The 19,339-nt window shown below is 37.5% G+C and overlaps 2 protein-coding genes across 3 annotated transcripts in view; both read left to right on the plus strand.

The window, feature by feature from the left end:
• LOC142341648 (transcription initiation factor TFIID subunit 11-like) overlaps positions 1-6,549 on the plus strand; it is a 102,289-nt gene extending 95,740 nt beyond the window's left edge. The window contains exons 2-5 of the mRNA XM_075392763.1: positions 5,701-5,760; positions 5,826-5,913; positions 6,154-6,253; positions 6,312-6,549. Of these exons, the coding sequence (XP_075248878.1) occupies positions 5,729-5,760; positions 5,826-5,913; positions 6,154-6,253; positions 6,312-6,415 (324 nt within the window). The 5' untranslated portion in view covers positions 5,701-5,728 and the 3' untranslated portion in view covers positions 6,416-6,549. The remainder of the gene's footprint in view (positions 1-5,700; positions 5,761-5,825; positions 5,914-6,153; positions 6,254-6,311) is intronic.
• Positions 6,550-6,628: 79 nt separating this feature from the next.
• The window catches only part of LOC142341647 (uncharacterized), a 40,018-nt gene continuing 27,307 nt past the window's right edge, over positions 6,629-19,339 (plus strand). For both annotated transcript variants that reach the window (XM_075392761.1, XM_075392762.1), the window contains exons 1-3: positions 6,629-6,865; positions 15,066-15,329; positions 15,892-16,195. In XM_075392761.1, the coding sequence (XP_075248876.1) occupies positions 6,637-6,865; positions 15,066-15,329; positions 15,892-16,195 (797 nt within the window). In that variant the 5' untranslated portion in view covers positions 6,629-6,636. The remainder of the gene's footprint in view (positions 6,866-15,065; positions 15,330-15,891; positions 16,196-19,339) is intronic.

The raw sequence follows: 19,339 nt of genomic DNA on the forward strand, positions 1-19,339 counted from the left end.
TAGGGTTTTTCATTATAGACCGTATGCGTCATCAAATTAACTGTCTGAATATAACCCAAAAAGTCTAATGGTCTTTTAGAGAAATAGTGGTCGTTATGTCTATCTTATTACTTTAGTTGTTTCAATTCATGAAAGACCAAAAGCGTCTATCGCTGCTATTTTTGGCAATCTGCCGGCTATAATTGTTTGATATAATTTCATTGCTCTCAAACGAAGAACTCATTGTGATTGCACGTGTATTTCCAACTCTCACTCTCAACTCTTCTTCTTTCATTTTTTCTGTCTGAAACCTCGCGTACTCGCCTTTCTCTTATTGTTACGTTGCTTGAAGTATTATTTTCGTTTTCATTTTCTCTCTGCTGTTTGCGTTTTTTCATCTCCCGTTCTTGCTCCTTTTCTGTCCTTTGATGTGTTAGAAATTGGAAACAATTATTGAAAACTTGTGAGCCTTCTCATGCAAAATTTTTTGCTTGACCTATTCTAAAGCGTTTTTGTTTATTTCGAGGGAGTTATTTTTTCAGACTGGACTTATTGATTTTTGAGCTGACCTAAATTGCTCTATTGAGAAACTAAGTTGCCTCGCAAAAATAACAGCTAATGTGAATTAGAGATCTTACGGGCCAGATGGCCGAGTGGCAAGAGCTTGCGTCTCGGACGCAGGAGCTCGATGGTTCGAATCCTTCAGTGGTGTGATTGCTCTGCTACCGCTGCAGCAGCGACCGGATCTATCCACAGGGCTGGTACTCGTTGGCTTCTTCTTGCAATTGAAAAGATGTCGAGTGTCGTGCGGTTTTTCCTTGAAATCTGGACACTCATCTTTCACATTTGCGTCGAGGCGATTTTGGTACGAGTTTTGCGTTCTTGAGTAGCCCGCTCTGAGTTGTGCTAATTTTGTCCTCATTGCTCGCGCAAGATTTCCTAATTTTGTCCTCGTTTGTCGTTTCCCACATGTTCTTCGAGAGCTTTTCTTCCGATAATTCTTGGTTTAACCTTTTTTGGCAACCTCTCGATTGTAAACATTTTCTTTCTTTTCTCGCTCTCTCTCTCTCTCTCTCTCTCTCTCTGTTTATGTCGCTATTTATCTTGCCTATTTCTATTACATCTCACTACTATAGTGAACCATAAGGTATGACAAGCTCATAAATTACATATTAAACTCATAATTCGGAATTTTCATAAACAAATAGGAGAACAAAAAGAGATGGTAAACCGGATTTTAACAATATAGAGAAAGCATCATAAATAATGATGGGAATCATCATAGAATTTAATATTGACGGGACAAGTCAAGGAATGTTTGTTCATGACGGGATTCGTCAAGCAGGTAAACCTGTTATCTGTTAGTTTAACTAACAGGGACCCATTCGGTAGAAAATAACTATGAGAAAATCCCACGGAGATTAACGAAAATGGGTAAAAATAACCTAAGATTAATTAACCATTGATAGGACTGAAACCAAAGAACATATTCAAACCTAAACCTTACACAATCGAGCTGCCTCTCTTTAATTGCTTTACATCTCTCATCTTCACAAATCTTCTATTATTTACAAGCAATTGATCTAATTTTGTATTAAACTGATTGAACTTTTACATTTGCTCCATTAAATTCAAGTCTGAAACTTGGAAAATTTTCCTCAGTAACTCCGAGGTTTAAAGCGCTTAGGAATAACATCCAACCCAAACCGTAACCGTTGACAGTGCACGGATATTACACTGGCGACAGAGATGGGATTTTGAATTCAATGCTCCCAAAGAAGTCCTCAACGAGATGAATATTGACCGAACCGACGCTGAATTTGTTCAGAAGATATCAAAAACTTTCATGAAAGGCGGAAATGAGAAAGGAGTGAATTATGTCTACCCCGTGGATTGGATCAATCCAAAAGGTGAAACACAGAAAAGTAACATCATGATAAATGCAGAAATTTTCATGGGGACTTTGTTCATTGAAACTAGGGAAGCAAATGAAGGAACATGGTTATATTTTAAAGATCCTTTGAAACAGGAGCAGACCTTGTTATATCAAGGAGACACATTTGAAATAGATTCAGTACAATATCTGTTCGACCAAGACAAAAAACCAAACATCTTAACGATCGTTAAATTTTCAGACTCGATAACAGCAAAACTAGTCCGCGCTGGAAACAAAAAAAACTTGACGAGCAAATTAGACAGAAAAAAAAATTTAGTTGTCCAGTTGAAAAACAAGACAAAACATATAGACAGTTTTCTGCTTTTTGAAACAAACCACAGAAATTTGTTTTATACAACGGAAAAGTTGACGGCCACGGAACAAAATTTTTCAACAACAGATATATCTGAGACAGATCTCAGGGACATAAAACTCGATCAATTTTTTGTGTGGGATTTTCGAGGCATGTTTGAAAACCTGAAAGAAATAGAGTTATTAAATTGTCACATAGAAAAACTGCACAGAGCTATGATTCTAACGACATCAACTAACGGAAATTCACACCAAATTTTCTTAAGTCAACAAAACGCTCTGGGTACACACGCAGAAAGAGCGGGAGGAATACTATATGTCCATAGGTGCGCTAAAGTAATCGTACATGTTGTCGAAAATCAGTTTTGTACCGAGGAAGTACCAGTTAGGGTGTTTTCTGATAACACTTCAGAAGTAATTAGATATATGGACCCCATTTCTAGAGTATTCTATAGAAATTTCACACTGATTAATTGCAACCCCATGTACCCGAACGCTCTTGAATTGCAGAACGGGTCATGGATAACATATGGGCGAAAGATACAATTACTTGAAAAACCCAATGTTATGCCTAATTATAGAGTTAACGTCAATTGGTCAACTTCGGCGCCAATGGAAGGGTTTTTCAATGACAAGGACCAGGAACTTAGCAAAAGGGCCCAAAGGTTAAGGCATTCGAGAAAGACGATAACAGGAAGAGAAGTTTTCCTGGGACAGGGAGGTTTATATGAGCATGAGACTCTAGAGTATTTCAACACGGATTTAAATTACAATAATCAGTGGCATGAATTGCTGATTTTTGAATATTTGGGTAATGAAGTGAAACAAATCTGGCATGTGGCCAGAGAAATAACCATCAGTTTAATGACTACTTTTATTGGATCTAAAATCATATTTTGTTTGGTACGCGTGTTTCTTTCAATCGATATGCTACGCAGTGGCACCAATCCTGTAATTGCACTGCAACCCATTAACCCAATGGGGGAACTAGGTTATTTTCATTATCTAAAACAACGTACAAAGGAACAGGAATTGACAAGAAAAAGGACAGTTGAACGGTGTGATGGTGAAACAAACATCGTTGTTATAAAAGCAAAAAAGGTAAAATCTGTACCAGATATGGCAGAAATTGAAATTGATACCTTAGACTAATTTACGTGTATGATATGTAGGAATGGCAGAACCAAAAATCGGTGATTATTGCTACTATCTACCCGAGTTTTTCGAAGTGAGGTCAATAGTCAGGCAACAAGTGTATCGGATTGTTGGTGTAACCTCAAACAAAAGGTACGTGGTGCCACTGACGCAGCTGCAACCACCCAATATAGTGGATAGAGCCGCAATTAGCGTTGATGAGTTAAATGAGATGCAACACAGAATCGAGGAACAACAAAAGAAGATTGACAACAGCGAAATGCTGGTAACAGCCGGGGCTCGGCTCAAAGAGGAGCTCCGGCAGTTAAAACTTGAAAGTCAAAGATTAGGTGATCAATTGCTGGAGACCCAACGGCAACTTGAATACGCTGGGAATCAGCGGGAGTCCTGCAGAAGGCAGGTGGAAACATTGAAGAAAGAGTTGGAGGAGGTTACAAATGTAGCCGAAACAAAACAAGGGAATGTATCGCTCTGGTGGACGAGCGGGAGTGCTTAGCTCGGGAGTTGGAGAATGCCGAGATAGACAATAGAAAGCTGAGGGGTAGAGTAAAAACAGAGCAAACCTCAAAGAAGGTCATACAGAGGAGGCTGGAGGCGATCAATGCGCAGAGCCCGTTCAGTCGACCTCCAAACTTTTATGAACTTCTATTCCTGCCACAGGGGGCCACAACCAGTACTATCCAGAAACATTTCAAAACGTTAGCAATGCTTTGTCATCCGGACAAGGGTGGTCGTGAGGACATGTTCAAAATCATTCTTCAAGCAAAGAAAATTATGGAAGACGAGGAGGCCCGTAATATCTATGACAAGTACGGCATTGAAAAAGCACAAGAATATATGAACTCGAAAATGGACATTTGAAACTCTTGCTGTGTGAGTGAGTGGAACACTCACATTTTTCTAAGAGGGAGGCAGTATAGTGAACCATAATGTATGACATGCTCATAAATTACATATTAAGCGCATAATTCGAAATTTTCATAAACAAAAAGGAGAACAAAAAGAGATGGTTACTAATAGTAAACCGGATTTTAAAAATATAGAGAAAGCATCATAAATAATGATGGGAATCATCATAGAATTTAATATTGACGGGACACGTCAAGTAATGTTTGTTCATGACGGGATTCGTCAAGCAGGTAAACCTGTTATCTGTTAGTTTAACTAACAGGGTACCATGCGGTAGAAAATAACTATGAGAAAATCCCACGGAGATTAACGAAAATGGGTAAAAATAACCTAAGATTAATTAACCATTGATAGGACTGAAACCAAAGAACATATTCAAACCTAAACCTTACACAATCGAGCTGCCTCTCTTTAATTGCTTTACATCTCTCATCTTCGCAAATCTTCTAATATTTCCAAGCAATTGATCTAATTTTGTATTAAACTGATTGAACTTTTACATTTGCTCCATTAAAATTCAAGTCCGAAACTTGGAAAATTTTCCTCAGTAACTCCGAGGTTTAAAGTGCTTAGGAATAACATCCAACCCAAACCGTAACCGTTGACAGTGCACGGATATTACACTATGAGAAAATCCCAAGATTAACGAAAATGGGTAAAAATAACCTAAGATTAATTAACCATTGATAGGACTGAAACCAAAGAACACATTCAAAAATAAACCTTACACAATCGAGCTGCCTCTCTTTAATTGCTTTATATCTCTCATCTTCACAAAACTTCTAATATTTACAAGCGATAGATCTAACTTTGTATTAAACTGATTGTACATTTACATCTGCTCAATTAAATTCAAGTCTGAAACTTGGAAAATTTTCCTCAGTAACTCCGAGGTTTAAAGTGCTTAAGAATAACACCCAAACCGTAACCGTAGACAGTGCACGGATATTACACTATATTTTAATTGTATCTCGAATGCTATATCAACATGTTTAAGCTCCAAATATTTGCATTTTTATCGCTCCTTAAACATGCCACCTTACGTAGATCATGCATTTTGAGTCGAGCTAAGCCACCATGTAGAAGCCTTTATCTGCACAATTCTTAGAGCTCCTTAAACATGCAACATACCAAATATAAAAAGTAGTTGAACAAAAAATGCTAGACGCAAAAATAACCAGCATCGGTGGCGCAAGAGGTAAGAGCAATGTTTGTTAATAGAGGGGCATGGTTTCTAGACCAAGTTCGTGCGAATCCGAATTCGTAAGTTCTTTAAACCTTCTATTCCTTTAAAAGATTTTCTTGTGATACTATTGCGGGCCTGACAGCGTTCGAGATGGGAATTACACGAAGAGTAACATGCTCATTGTAATCCATGCTTCTATAGTATTTTCATGTACCCTTGTTCCAGATCAGTGTTACGCGGCCACGAAGCTGATGGAGCGGAGCGATGAACTCTCGAAGCTTCAGTATGTGTATTCTAATTATGGATACCTCAAAAAGCAATTCAAAACTTTGTCTTTGAAACTTTTAGGCTCCTTGTGTCACACTTTTCAGAGGAACAGCTTGATCGATTTGAATACTACAAACGATCTGGATTTTCCCGAGGCTCTATGAAAAAGGTAATCTTTATGCAATATTTAGGTTCTCATTGTATCAGATGCCCAGATTACGTTACCCATGAAGTCACAGAAAATCTGGAATGCGTCGAGAACCGCGCAGCGGTTCGGGGTGTAGGTCAGAATTTTGATAGAGTTACTTGAAACACGCAATTTGCAACATATAAAATCTGGCATTCTATATAGGAAAATCTGGCATTACAGATCTGGCATTTTAAAACTCGCAATTTTGAGTTACTTCAGGTAATAACAAATGTCACTGGATGTCAGAAGGTTCCTCCAAATGTCGTGATTGCTGTATGTGGAGCTGCTAAAGTTTACATGAGTGAACTCATAGAAGAAGGTTGGCATTAGGTTTCTTGCTCCCAATGGAGAGCAAAAAGACATGGACTTTATTTCAGCGTTAGACGTACAAGATCAACTAAATAAAACCGGTCCACTACATCCCGAGGAAATCAGAGAAGCAGAACGGAGAATTAATGAAAAAACAAATCACAATTTATAGAAAGGATGGCGTGATGCCATTGTATGTGGCGATGAGCGGTGTGCTGCCAAGTAGATTCCAGATGAAACAGTTTGAGAAGACTATATTGCTGTCATTTGATCATGGCAAATTTCGAATAGATTTCTGAAACATTGTAGCTTAATTTAAAGAACATTATTTCCCGGGAAACTTACTGATGCAGTGTTCCTCATAAATAAAACGTGCACAAAATTTCAGAATAGATGGAAAAATTCGTGATTAACGATTCTTTTACTGTTGGAATTCATTCATCGCGACCCGAAAGTGTGTCAGTTCTAAATTGTCCAGATTCTCAACAGCGGGAACAAGATAAAGGAGTGAATAGATTATTGTACTCAACTGGTCAGGAAATGCGCTGTTTAATTTTCGACGAAGGTCTAACCAGTGTAAATCATTTCACATTTGCAAAAAGCCAAAAACAACACCATACAGGTTGGATTAACATCTATGAGAATCAGTTACTGAACATCTTTAATTGCTCTTAAATTAATTCTAGAGCAATTATTTTGCTATTAATTATTTGCTGTTTCTTTTTATGGGACTTTTCTGACAACAGATTTTCCGTCTGCCGGGCAAGTGTTCGTGACTTTGTCTTGAGAAACCAGCCAAGAAGTTCTCTAAGAGCTTAGCTAGTCTCCAAGTATGAGAGCTACCGAAACTGGGAAAAAAGTGAAGTGATGACCAGATAACCCAGCAAAGATATGATCACAACCTTAAGCTAGCGATTCATTCCCCTGCACGCCATACTCGCGCTCCCTGTTCAATTTCTAACTTCTTTCTCTGTCCATCTTTCCCTTTTATCTTTTCTTTTGCTCTCCTCCTCTTCTTTTTTGTCTCAGATGTCTCTCGTATGTCTCAATATAAGTTTCAATTTTCACCCGCTACCTTATATACTTATTAATTGATCTCGAACGGAGTTTAGCAATTATAATAATCCTGTGGTTTGTATGCAATTTTTCGCTTGACCGATATTTTTGATCTGACCTTTTTGAACGTCCGGATTGCATTAAGTGCTCTTAGAGTCTTACTGCTTACTAGTCTCTGAGTACGAGATTCACCGAACCTATTAAGAAGACATAAATTCGTGGTGTGAAGGGTAGTTCTTAAGATTTTGACCCCCTCATGTCACCCCCCACTCCCTCCTCCACCCCCACTCCGTCCTCCACCCCCTCACCTAAAGCTAGTCTCCCTAAATCATCGCTAGCTACTCACGAAAATAATCGCTAGTCATTCGTTTGAGAGCAACTCGCCCGAAGTTAGTCGATTCATTCTACATACCGTTTTTTTGAGGTTTCAATTTTTCATTACACCAATTTGTTAAATATCCGAGAGGCTATTTTTGGTCTCACCTTTTTTCAACAACTCAAAGACCAGTAGTGGGAAAGACCACGTTTCACATCGGAGTAGTCTGAAACAGGATGTAAAAGTTAATGCTGCATTTGAAGACAAGCGTTTATGGTCGATATGCTGAACAAAAGGCAAAAAAGAGCATGTGGCATCTTTGTAAGCAGTTTTTGAGTTTAAACAAAGTCCAAATGGTTCTCCTCACATCATTTTTAAAAAATCATTTGAGGCAAATTTTTGACTTAGATGCTATTGAGTTTTTCTTTCCGTTTACCGTTTTAGAAGTTTTATGATGGTTTTTGCATTCATTTCATAGTCCCAGGTTAGTTCTCCGTTGAGTGCAGCATTTTCTGGTTGTAGTGTCTTTTTTGTTTGGATGAGAAGAATTTTAAAGTATCTTCTATATATTAATCGCGTGAACACATAAGGCGGCATGTTTTAGAGGCGTTACTGATCGGCATGTTGTAACAGTACTACCGAAGAGCACGGTTAAGCGGTTGCCTAATTGGGGTTAACGACCGAAAAATTGTGCTTTAAGGTCATTAATCAATTAATGTTTCTAAAAGGTCATTGACCGAAAAATGTTGCAAAAAAGGTCATTAACCGAAAAGTGTTGCCAAAAGGTCAGTGACCCAAAATGTTGCTAAGAAGTCGTGTCATCTACCGAAAAAAGCTTTGCGAAAAAGCCTGTTGCCGAAGTTTTTTTGTTAAAGAAGAAGACAATAATCGGTGTTTCAGTAAACAAGAACAATAGTGTCGAAAAAATCATTGGCCGATTAGTTGTTCAGAAACAGGTCTGTGACCAAAAACTTCTTCAGAGAACGGTCTGTGGCCGAAAAGCTTCTGATACTGAAAATGTAAATGATCGAATTTGTGTCAAGACAGAGTTTTTACCGAAAAAAAACAATTGTTTTTAGAAGTTCATTGTCAAAAAATTATTGATGAAAAAGGTTGTCCTGAATATTTGTGAAGGAAAAGTCGCTCACCAAAAACGTCAAGAATTAAAAGGTGGATGATGGAAATTTGTTTTGCCACAGTTTCACTGTACGAAACTTTTTTGATACATAAGAATTTCAGCGAACAAAATTTGTGAAGTTTAAAAGACCCAAAAGGTGACAATGATATAACCTAATTTAGGTGCCAAAAAATTATATAAGACAAAACTGGGGTCTTGAAATAAATAAAAAAAATTTTAGCGCACAGTTGAGGACTTCATATTAGGGGCAGTTACTAATAAATTATTGCTTACAAAACATGATAGGTATATCATTTTCCTTCTTTAATTTTTTCAAGGAAAGTTTTGTTAGTGGCATTAGTCAGCTCTTTAACTCAGTTCTGTGCGTGTTGACTTCGTAAAAGCATTCGCAAAGGCTCGACAACGATTCCTTTTTATCGGCACATTCCTCGTTTTGGGCACGTCCAACGTGATCTCATTAGCACATTCATCCTTTTTATGAGAACTGCAGTTCATCGTCTCACCCAGGACCTGTTTTCTCATCTCCATGGAACTGTTGTATCTCTCCCTCCCTTCTTTTTCTTTCTCTATCTTTCTTTTTTCTGTTGTGCGATCTTCTATTTCTGCGCTTCAAGTGTTTTATCTAACTGTATTTTTTATTTTGCATTCAAATTTTTGCTTTTGTTTTGCGCTTGGTCACTATCTCGCTGTTCTCGTACTTTCTCTCTCATGATTTGGGTTTCTTTCTTTTTGCTGTTCCATTTTCTTTCATTCTATCGCTTTTGTTTTTTTTTCTGTTTTTCTTTTTTCTCATGCTCACTTTCCTTTTTCCTCCTTTCTCTCTCTTTCTTTTTCTTTTCTTGGTTGTTTTTTGTTTGTTTTCTTTTTTCATTTTTTCTTTTGTCTATTTTTGATTCATTTTTTTGTTTCCAATTGTTTCTCTTACTGTTGGTTCCTGATTTTCTTGTGGTTTCTGTTGTATTGTATTCTTTCTGTTTTTTCCTCTCATTAGTTTCGAGTTTTCCTTCTCTTTTTGTCTCTAACTCCCCTTTTTTTCGCTTTTTGTTCGCGTTGGTTTTCTCCCCGACTCGTTTTTTCTGTTTTCCTTTTCTGCTTTCAACCTTCTTTTTTCTCTGTCTTTTGGGTTTTTTCGTTTTTTTAAATCTATTTGCTCTCCGACTCATTTTATATTGCTGCTGCTATCGATTTCTCTTTCTCTACCTCTTTATACCTCATCCTATCGGTTTTGATTTTTTAATGCTCTGTAAGAACGTTTTTTACTTCTAATTTGCTTAAAACTTGTCTTTCACATATTTGGCTCTCCATTATTTTGATGTCCAAAGTAGTTTGCAGAAAAATTCATTGAATTCACAAAAGAATGCATGTACACCAGTTATCACAAATAATTTTTCAATGAGACTATCGATTGTTAAAGTTTCAAGATAAGATGCCTTCAGATAGCCTTTACGGACCTGCTAGTTTGTTTTAAATTTTTAACTGAAGCATATTTTCTCCTTTAAGTATATTTCTAACTTTTCTACTTTTCTCTTGGTTATGGTTCTCCTCACAAAAACTTTTAAACTTAATTTTTTTTCGTAAAAATAATTAATGGGTTTGGTTACTGAGAACAGCCAGTAGATAGCTGGATTAGTCACTCACCGATAATAAAATCTCAAAAAAGATCAGCAAGAAAAATGAATTTCTCGTTGTGGTTTTTTGCTGGTTGTGTGGTGGTTGTGTTTTCTTGTTTGTGTCTATTATGTTCGGAGGCAATCACCGAACGGAAAATTAAAGGTGGTATCGAAAGGTGAAGGGGGTATTGATAGAGCTTATCATGCTGTATCGATTGGCGAAGAAAAATGTATCCAGCAGATGAAATTGATACCGTCAATGTAGTTCGTGTGTTAGCTTGACCTGTTTTTGCTGGGCCGTTTTTTAGCTTTTCTTCAACAATATTTTTGTTTGCTTGAGTGGTTTCATTTTTCAAGAGATTTTTCACTCTTGACTTTTAAGATTTGCGTGATCAAATTGTGCTCATTCAGAAGATTGTAAGAGACGGAATTATTTGTGCGTGTGGACATAGCTTTTAAAATCCGGGATAGCTGAGCGGAAATCTGACCGGTGTTCGGAGACGGCGTATTCGAACCCCACATAAGCGAGAGCTCCTGCAATCGTGAAAAGTCTCTAGATTGCCAAATATATTACTGAGTTCTTAAGGCTACCCCGCCTGTCGTCTGATAGTAATTCATCCGACGTTATTTGCTGTTTTCCATTCACGTGGGAGAATTTGATGTTCACTGTTTTTTCTGTCGACTTTATCGGCAGTTCATGAAACATTAATGGTGTTTCCTGATAGTTTTTGCCAGTTATAGAATGACCCGATATTGAAAACGAAACGAAACCTTCATTTTTTGAGTGAAAGAAAAATATAGGGGTTGGAAAATTATTGAAAAATTCTTCAGGAAACTCAAATACCCTAATAGCGTCAACAGGCAACTATTCGAAATGATAGGTGTCGTTCAAAAGATCTCACAAATCCGAGCCTCCTCATTTCCTTGACCTTTTAGGTGTCATACATTTTTTGGATCGATTCAGTTTCGGCCCCCCAAGTGTTTTTTATGACCCCCAGTTACAATTTATATGTTGTTATATAGCACATTCCTGTGTAAGAAAATAGCACGTGCGCCTGGGGGTCATAGAAGATTTATGCTCACGAAGCTGATGTTCTTGTGGTTTCTGTTGTATTGTATTCTTTCTGTTTTTTCCTCTCTCATTATTTTCGAGTTTTCCTTCTCTTTTTGTCTCTAACTCCCCTTTTTTTCGCTTTTTGTTCGCGTTGGTTTTCTCCCCGACTCGTTTTTTCTGTTTTCCTTTTCTGCTTTCAACCTTCTTTTTTCTCTGTCTTTTGGGTTTTTTTCGTTTTTTTAAATCTATTTGCTCTCCGACTCATTTTATATTGCTGCTGCTATCGATTTCTCTCTTTCTCTCCCTCTTTATACCTCATCCTATCGGTTTTGAATTTTTAATGCTCTGTAAGAACGTTTTTTACTTCTAATTTGCTTAAAACTTGTCTTTCACATATTTGGCTCTCCATTTTTTTGATGTCCAAAGTAGTTTGCAGAAAAATTCATTGAATTCACAAAAGAATGCATGTACACCAGTTATCACGAATAATTTTTCAATGAGACTATCGATTGTTAAAGTTTCAAGATAAGATGCCTTCAGATAGCCTTTACGGACCTGCTAGTTTGTTTTAAATTTTTAACTGAAGCATATTTTCTCCTTTAAGTATATTTCTAACTTTTCTACCTTTTTCTCTTGGTTATGGTTCTCCTCACAAGAACTTTTATACTTAATTTTTTTCCGTAAAAATAATTAGTGGGTTTGGTTATTGAGAACAGCCAGTAGATAGCTGGATTAGTCGCTCACCGATAATAAAATCTCAAAAAAAAGATCAGCAAGAAAAATGAATTTCTCGTTTGGTTTTTTGCTGGTTGTGTGGTGGTTGTGTTTTCTTGTTTGTGTCTATTATGAGCTTACCATGATGTATCGATTTGCGAAGAAAAATGTATCCAGCAGATGAAATTGATGCCGTCAATGCAGTTCGTGTGTTAGCTTGACCTGTTTTTGCTGGGCCGTTTTTTAGCTTTTCTTCAATAATATTTTTGTTTGCTTGAGTGGTTTCATTTTTCAAGAGATTTTTCACTCTTGACTTTTAAGATTTGCGTGATCAAATTGCGCTCATTCAGAAGATTGTAAGAGACGGAATTAATTGTGCGTGTGGACATAGCTTTTTAAATCCGGGATAGCTGAGCGGAAATCTGACCGGCCTTCGGAGATGGCGTATTCGAACCGCACATAAGCGAGAGCTCCTGCAATCGTGAATATTCTCTAGATTGTGCCAATTATATTACTGAGTTCTTAAGGCTACCCCGCCTGTCGTCTGATAGTAATTCATCCGACGTTATTTGCTGTTTTCCATTCACGTGGGAGAATTTGATGGTCACTGTTTTTTCTGTCGACTTTATCGGCAGTTCATGAAACATTAATGGTGTTTCCTGATAGTTTTTGCCTGTTATAGAATGACCCGATATTGAAAACGAAACGAAACCTTCATTTTTTGAGTGAAAAAAAAGTATAGGGATTGGAAAATTATTGAAAAATTCTTCAGGAAACTCAAATACCCTAATAGCGCCAACAGGCAACTATTCGAAATGATAGGTGTCGTTCAGAAGATCTCACAAATCCGAGCCTCCTCATTTCCTTGACCTTTTAGGTGTCATACATTTTTTGGATCGATTCAGTTTCGGCCCCCCAAGTGTTTTTTATGACCCCCAGTTACAATTTATATGTTGTTATATAGCACATTCCTGTGTAAGAAAATAGCACGTGCGCCTGGGGGTCATAGAAGATTTATGCTCACGAAGCTGGGGGGGGGGGGGCAAAATAGAATAGATCCCATTTTTTTCGTCTTTGACCACTGGTTTTGCAGACATTGCAGTTGTCTATCGTTTCCTTATTTTCGAGTAAATTCAAAATTGAATTAATTCAAAAACTAATCCTTTGAATTGGTTTTTATGTTGCAGGCACCTTATGTGCAAGTAGGTCTATTTCGGTACCGGTAGATGCTTTATTGGGTTGTGCGTTGGATAGGTTGCAAACTGATGAAAAATTGGGAATATCAAGCTGGTCGCATTGAAACGTTTTGCGATAGCTAGAGTAGATGTTTATGATAGTCCTGTTTTCTAGGATGCGTTGCTTCGGTTTCGCGCTTTTTTAGTTCATTCCGTCGCATGTTTGAGTGATTTGACTTCTTCCCCGCTTGACTTCTTGAAATTTGCGTGATCTAAATTGCAATCATTCAGATTTTTGGTAAATGAGGGTTTTAATTTTTCGTACGCACAGAAAGAGCTGGGTTTCCGTTGTGGAAATGTAAATTATGTGTTTGACTTATTTATTGGGCTACCCCACCGGTCGTTTGAGAGCAATTCGTCCGACGTAAGTGTTTTTTTATTTCATTCATATAATTAGAATGTCATCATATCCATTCGCTCAGCATCTATAATAGTTGCCTATTAAAAGTTTTCTGCAGTAGTAGTAGTAGTAGTAGTAGTAGTAGTAGTAGTAGTAGTAGTAGTAGTAGTAGTAGTAAAAGACTTGAATTACCTTTTAAGGGGTACAAAAGTGGCTAAACAAAATGTACATAAAACGGATGTCATGGAACAAATAAAACAAAAAAGAATAAACCTAAAATTTATGCTATACAGTTGCTGCATCTACAGCGGATCTTCCAAGGGCATGAATTGCTATAGTCAAATTTTTGGTCTCTCAGTTTCATTAATCCTTTCCTTATGTCAGATTTGGAAACTGATTGTGATAAAAACAAGGAAAGTTTTAGACCTAGGACATCTGCTGCATATTTCTAACTGCTTTCAAACGAAGTTTCTACCAAATAATATTAGTCCTGTTGGTCTTTTTTAATGCAATTTTTCGCTTGACCGATTTTTTATCTGACCAATTTGACTTTTCGTCCTCAAAAGCGAGATAAACAGGTAGCGCTCGGAGGGCTTTAACTGCCCTCTTAGACAGGTAGCGCTCTTAGAGCCCTAAGCCTCGCTATACTCTAAGAATGCGATTCACCTAAACTGTTTTGAGGAGACAATTTTTTTGTGTGAAGGGCGGTTATTATTGACCCCCTCAGTCACCCAACCCCCCCCCCCCACCGCCATCAGCCCCATCCCCCTTAACATTCCCATGGTCCACCCTCCTCCACTTGTCGGTTTGAACCACCTCTCATCTAGCCTTCGCAACCCTACCCCAATCATTTGAACCTTACCCCCCCCTTCCCCCTCACATACTCCGGTCACCCCCATCTCTAAGACCCAGCTGGCTACTACCGAAGCCAAGCGCTCGCCTGTCGTTTGCGAGTGTTTATTTTGTAAAGCAATTTTTTATTGTTACTTGTAATCTTTTTCATTCATCTATTTTTAAATCCATAATTCCAATTTTTGTTCCATTGTGGAAAGCAGCACCTAGTGACTGAGTTAGCCATTACAGAATTGAAAGCCATTACAATTGACTACTGGTACCAAATTTTTGAGTAAGCGCCAAAATTGAACAAATTCAAAACAATCTTTTTAATTGGTTTGTTGCAGCCACCGCAAGTAGGTTTATTTCGATGCCATTAGACGTTTGTATTGAATTATGATTGGGATAGGCTGGAATTTGATAGAAAATTAAAGTTAGCAAGCTGGTCGTCGTCCATTTTTAGTGAAATGCTTTACGTGATCGCTAGAGCAGATCTGAATGATAGTTGCAAGTTTTGTTTTCTAGGATGCGTTGCCTGTATTTGCTCCAATGCGCGTCATGTATTGTCGTGCGATTTCGACGGTGAGATTATTTTGTGGGATATGAACTCGCGTGAGCTGTTGGACGTTTTGGACATGAGCTCAAATGACTTCTACTCTCAATCTGGCCTGGAGTACCTGCAAGATGCAGATTTGAAAAGCAGACACATTTCTATTTCTGATGACAGTCAATTCGCGGCAGTGGCGCTCGAAGGTGTTTTCACCTTAGTAATGATCCGGATTCAAAATGGTGAGATGCAGTAGAGGCAAACTGAACTTCAGAATCGTTTTGATCTCAAAATGATTGAGTTTGACCTGAACATGTAATCTTAGTATTTCGACTGCCTTAGATTGGAGCTCAGATTAATTTAAATAATATGATGCAGTGTCGGATAATTATTGTTTTGAAATAACTCGGGAATAGATCTTCTAGATTGTAAAAACAGTACAGATGCCTTCAAAAGCACATTTTTTTTTTAAAGAATGGGGGTTTTCAGATTATAACAGCTTTATCATAGTCTATCCACAGTCTAACGGATGCGAAGATTTCAAGAACCTTATAACATACAACATACCGTGAAGCTATTTAGTAAGCCTAAGTATGGGCCGTAAAGCGTACGAGGATGGCGTCGTTTCTCACTTGATCATTAAAAAACGAGGAACAACGAAGAAGTTTTGATCAAATTTTAGATCATGTTGAAAACGATGTCGAATATTTGCTTTATTTTTTTGCCTAAAAATATTTTTCGATTCTACCAAAATTTAATTGACTGAGAAAATTTTCAAAATGAAGTGTTTAGTTTGTCTCTAAGGATGTAGGTTGTGTTATTTGACCTCAATGCGGACGTGTGTTGAGTATGTCCAATTTATCTCCTCGCCAAGTGGCTATAGCTACTCTAGAAGACAATATGAATTGCTGTGTATTCGGAGAAATCTTCCTGCAGTTATGGCCAAGGGTCTGAATTCAAGCAAAGATCTGGATTTGTTTGGATATAGTGTCGACTTTCGAACTGTAGATGGAGACACTCTCAAGTTGGAGTCGGAAATAGTCTTGTCAATTCAGCAGAAAATTGGATATTTTGAATGCAACAAAGGCTATTGCGTTCTTCTACACAGGTATTTATTTTGTTCGGATTTAAACATCAAAGGTTGAAACTATTCACGTTGATTTTCTCCAAATTTGATAACCGCAGGTTATCAGGCAATCCGTGTTACTAAGTTCCCAAGCCAACATTTATCAAAATTCTCCCGAAACGAAAAATCTGTTAAATCAATAATTCACACGAGTGAATAAGCAATAAAAAATAATTCACAAGGGAGCTGCTGCTGCCAGAGTTTGTTATCGAGACATGCCAGCAGTCTTCATTCTCTAAGAGCATAACTGTTATTCTGGGCGTCTGATCCCTTCTGAGGTTTAACTTCAATAATTTTAATAGCCGCTCCCATCTTCTTAGACGGCTTTTATAACGCTCCTAATTTTTTTCTTGTCTCGAAGAGGAGTAAGGGTAATTAATTGCCCACGAAGAGAAGCAATTATTGTAAACGTGTGTCTTTTTTAATGCAAAATTTTTGCTTGACCGTTTTTCGAGTGACTTTTACGCCCTTGCGTTTTGCGTGATCTAAAATGCTCTCTCAATCGCAATTTCAAGCAGCTGAACTCAATTGGCGGAAATTCAATACTAAAAGTCAAATGATAAGTGCGCCGAAATTAGTGTCATTTTTTCTCTTTAAATCTTCATAGTGGTAGATATTAATCTCTAATGATGTTATTTGAAGCTCCCTAGTGAATTTCTTACTCCAATTTAGGCTACCCCAACCCCACGTCTGAAGCAGGTTGCAATTGATTAGAGCTCATACTAGTCGTTTGAGAGCAATTATTCCGATGTTAGTCGGTTTTGTTCTCTTTTTTAAATTGGTGACTTCTAATTTTAGAGTATGTGGTAAAGAATTCAAATGCCGTACGTGAAAAGAAGTTTCTAGGTCAATCTGCTGGACAAAAGTCCAAATCAGAGCGAGAATTTAATTTTTCTGTTGATGCAGTATTCTGAGAGAGAGAGAGAGAGAGAGAGAAGCTGAGGTGTGAAGCGAGAGTTATTTTTTGATCACGCGTGGCTTTTCCAAAGCTGTTTTTTAGTATTACATCTTAATTTCTTCCGCCAAAGCTGTTTGTCTCAATTATCTAAGCCAGTAATAGCGCGTTTGGAATCATTTTTGGCGATTCGAACCACGTGTTAGACTTTAAGATGCAATTTTGAGCGAATCTTGTCCTGTTCGTTTTGTCCTGTTTTGTCCATTTTGTACTGTTCGTTTTTTTAACCAGCCTTTGCGGATTTCTTTTGGTTGTAATTTGTTGTTCTAGTCTTTTTGGCGATCATTCAATTTGATCGATATTTATTGAGGTATGTTCGCTTAAAAGAAACAAGGGCAATTTTTATCGAATTTAGACCCATTTTATCCTTTTCTGATTTTACGCTCATTTCTACTCATTTTAAGGTTTTTGGGATTGTTTCTGTGGTTTACTGGACAATCTAGAGTTAGTCTGGTAGTGCTACCATGAAGATTTCTTCAAGGTTATACAGAGTCTTCATTGAATTAAATGGTACACATTTGTAATTTTTCAGGTTTTTAATTGCTCTCAAACGAAGTATAGCAATTATATTGTGATTTTTTGCTTGACCCATTTTTTGTCTGATTTTTTTTTGACTCTTTGTCCTCAAAAGCAGGTTAAGCAGGAAACGCCAGGACATTAAGATCTTTTAGGGCCTTTCACTTAAAAGTCTGAGCACGCAGTCACCCCCACCCCCATCAGTCACCCTCTCCCCCCAAAATTCCCCACCCGTCCATCCTCCTCAACCAAGCGATTTGGAGGGACATCTCGTCCTAGCGACATCTCGTCCTCAACAACCCCAAACCCCGCCCCCTCCCCTCTAACGCTAACATGCTAAGCCCTAGCTGGTTATTATCGAAGCCAACAGCTCGCTGGTTGTTTAAGAGCAGAAGAAATATGAAAGGGCTTTTTCAGAATTTCGGGCGCCAATCGTGCAATTTTCTTTGTTCATACATTTATTTGAGAGAGCAAAAGAATTAGGTGCAAAAAATTTCTTCGCTAAGAGCGAGTTCAAGTGTGGCATGTTCAAAGCAGTTTTTTAGTTGTAACTCACCAGTTATCCCCAAATGATTTCCTCGAATTTGTACGCAAGTATTGCTATGCTCTGGACCATGTTCAACATCAACCTGAAATATTCACCAATTTGTTGGTGTTTTGCCATTTTGGACGCTGTTTTAAGCAATTTTTGAGTTTCCTACAGTCTATAGAGGGCTTGGCGATTTCAATTTAGCATTGTTTTTGTTTAGAAATTTTGTCCCCTTCTTGTATGTCTTTCTCTTAGTTTTTTTCGCCACCTATCTTTCAGATTGTTTATTGTGTAGCAGCTCATTGATTGAATATCATAAAGTCTGCTGAAGGTAATTGATTTGGAGTGGCGACTTGTATAAGTTTATTGAGAAAAGTAAATTTCAGGATTTGATTTTGTTTCTAATAGCCGCAAAGCGATAGCCGGGATTGTTATTGGCCTTCTGGTTTTTTTCGTCTTTGAGATTTTTTACAACCATTCTTTTGTGGTATTTCGACTGAATTGCTTCCCTGCTGTCGTTTATTCTATCTTGGTGGATTTAGTTTTTGTGCATTTGGGTGATTTTTTTTGTCACGCATGACTTACCTCTCTCCGTCCGACTTTTCTATCATTTTAAATTGACTTTAATTCAAGGATATAGAGTAAATTGAGTGTATGATGCTCTAATTGAAAGTTATTTCAGAGCAACTAATAGAAGCAGAAATAAGTTATACAGATTCTCAATCAGAAAATAACATCTGAGCATTAAAAGAAAAGAACGAGAGGTGGTCCGATGTTGTTCAGCTATGTTTATTTGAGCTGTAGTTACGTTTGAGTGTATTGAAAACAGGAAATGATTTGCTTTGCGTTATTATAAAGTTTCTCGCTAATTTTCTGAAGAAGCATAAAGAGTGGAGAAGGTGTTCTCAGTTCAGGTTGCATTTTTGAGCGAGAGCAAGTAGGTGTGAATTTTTTTTAGTAAATTTTTGTCAAGTATGGCTTTTTCAATGCGTTTTTTAAAATTAAACTTCATTTTTTCAGAGAAAGAAGTAAGTTCATGTCGGCTATTTCAACTGGTAATAGCGCTTTTAGATAACTTTTTGACAATATGAAGCAATTAATACGCTTCAAAATTCAATTTTGACCT

The sequence above is a fragment of the Convolutriloba macropyga genome, chromosome 6 (genome assembly GCF_964194025.1).
Source record: "Convolutriloba macropyga chromosome 6, txConMacr16.3, whole genome shotgun sequence".
In the NCBI taxonomy this organism is placed as follows: domain Eukaryota; kingdom Metazoa; phylum Xenacoelomorpha; order Acoela; family Convolutidae; genus Convolutriloba; species Convolutriloba macropyga.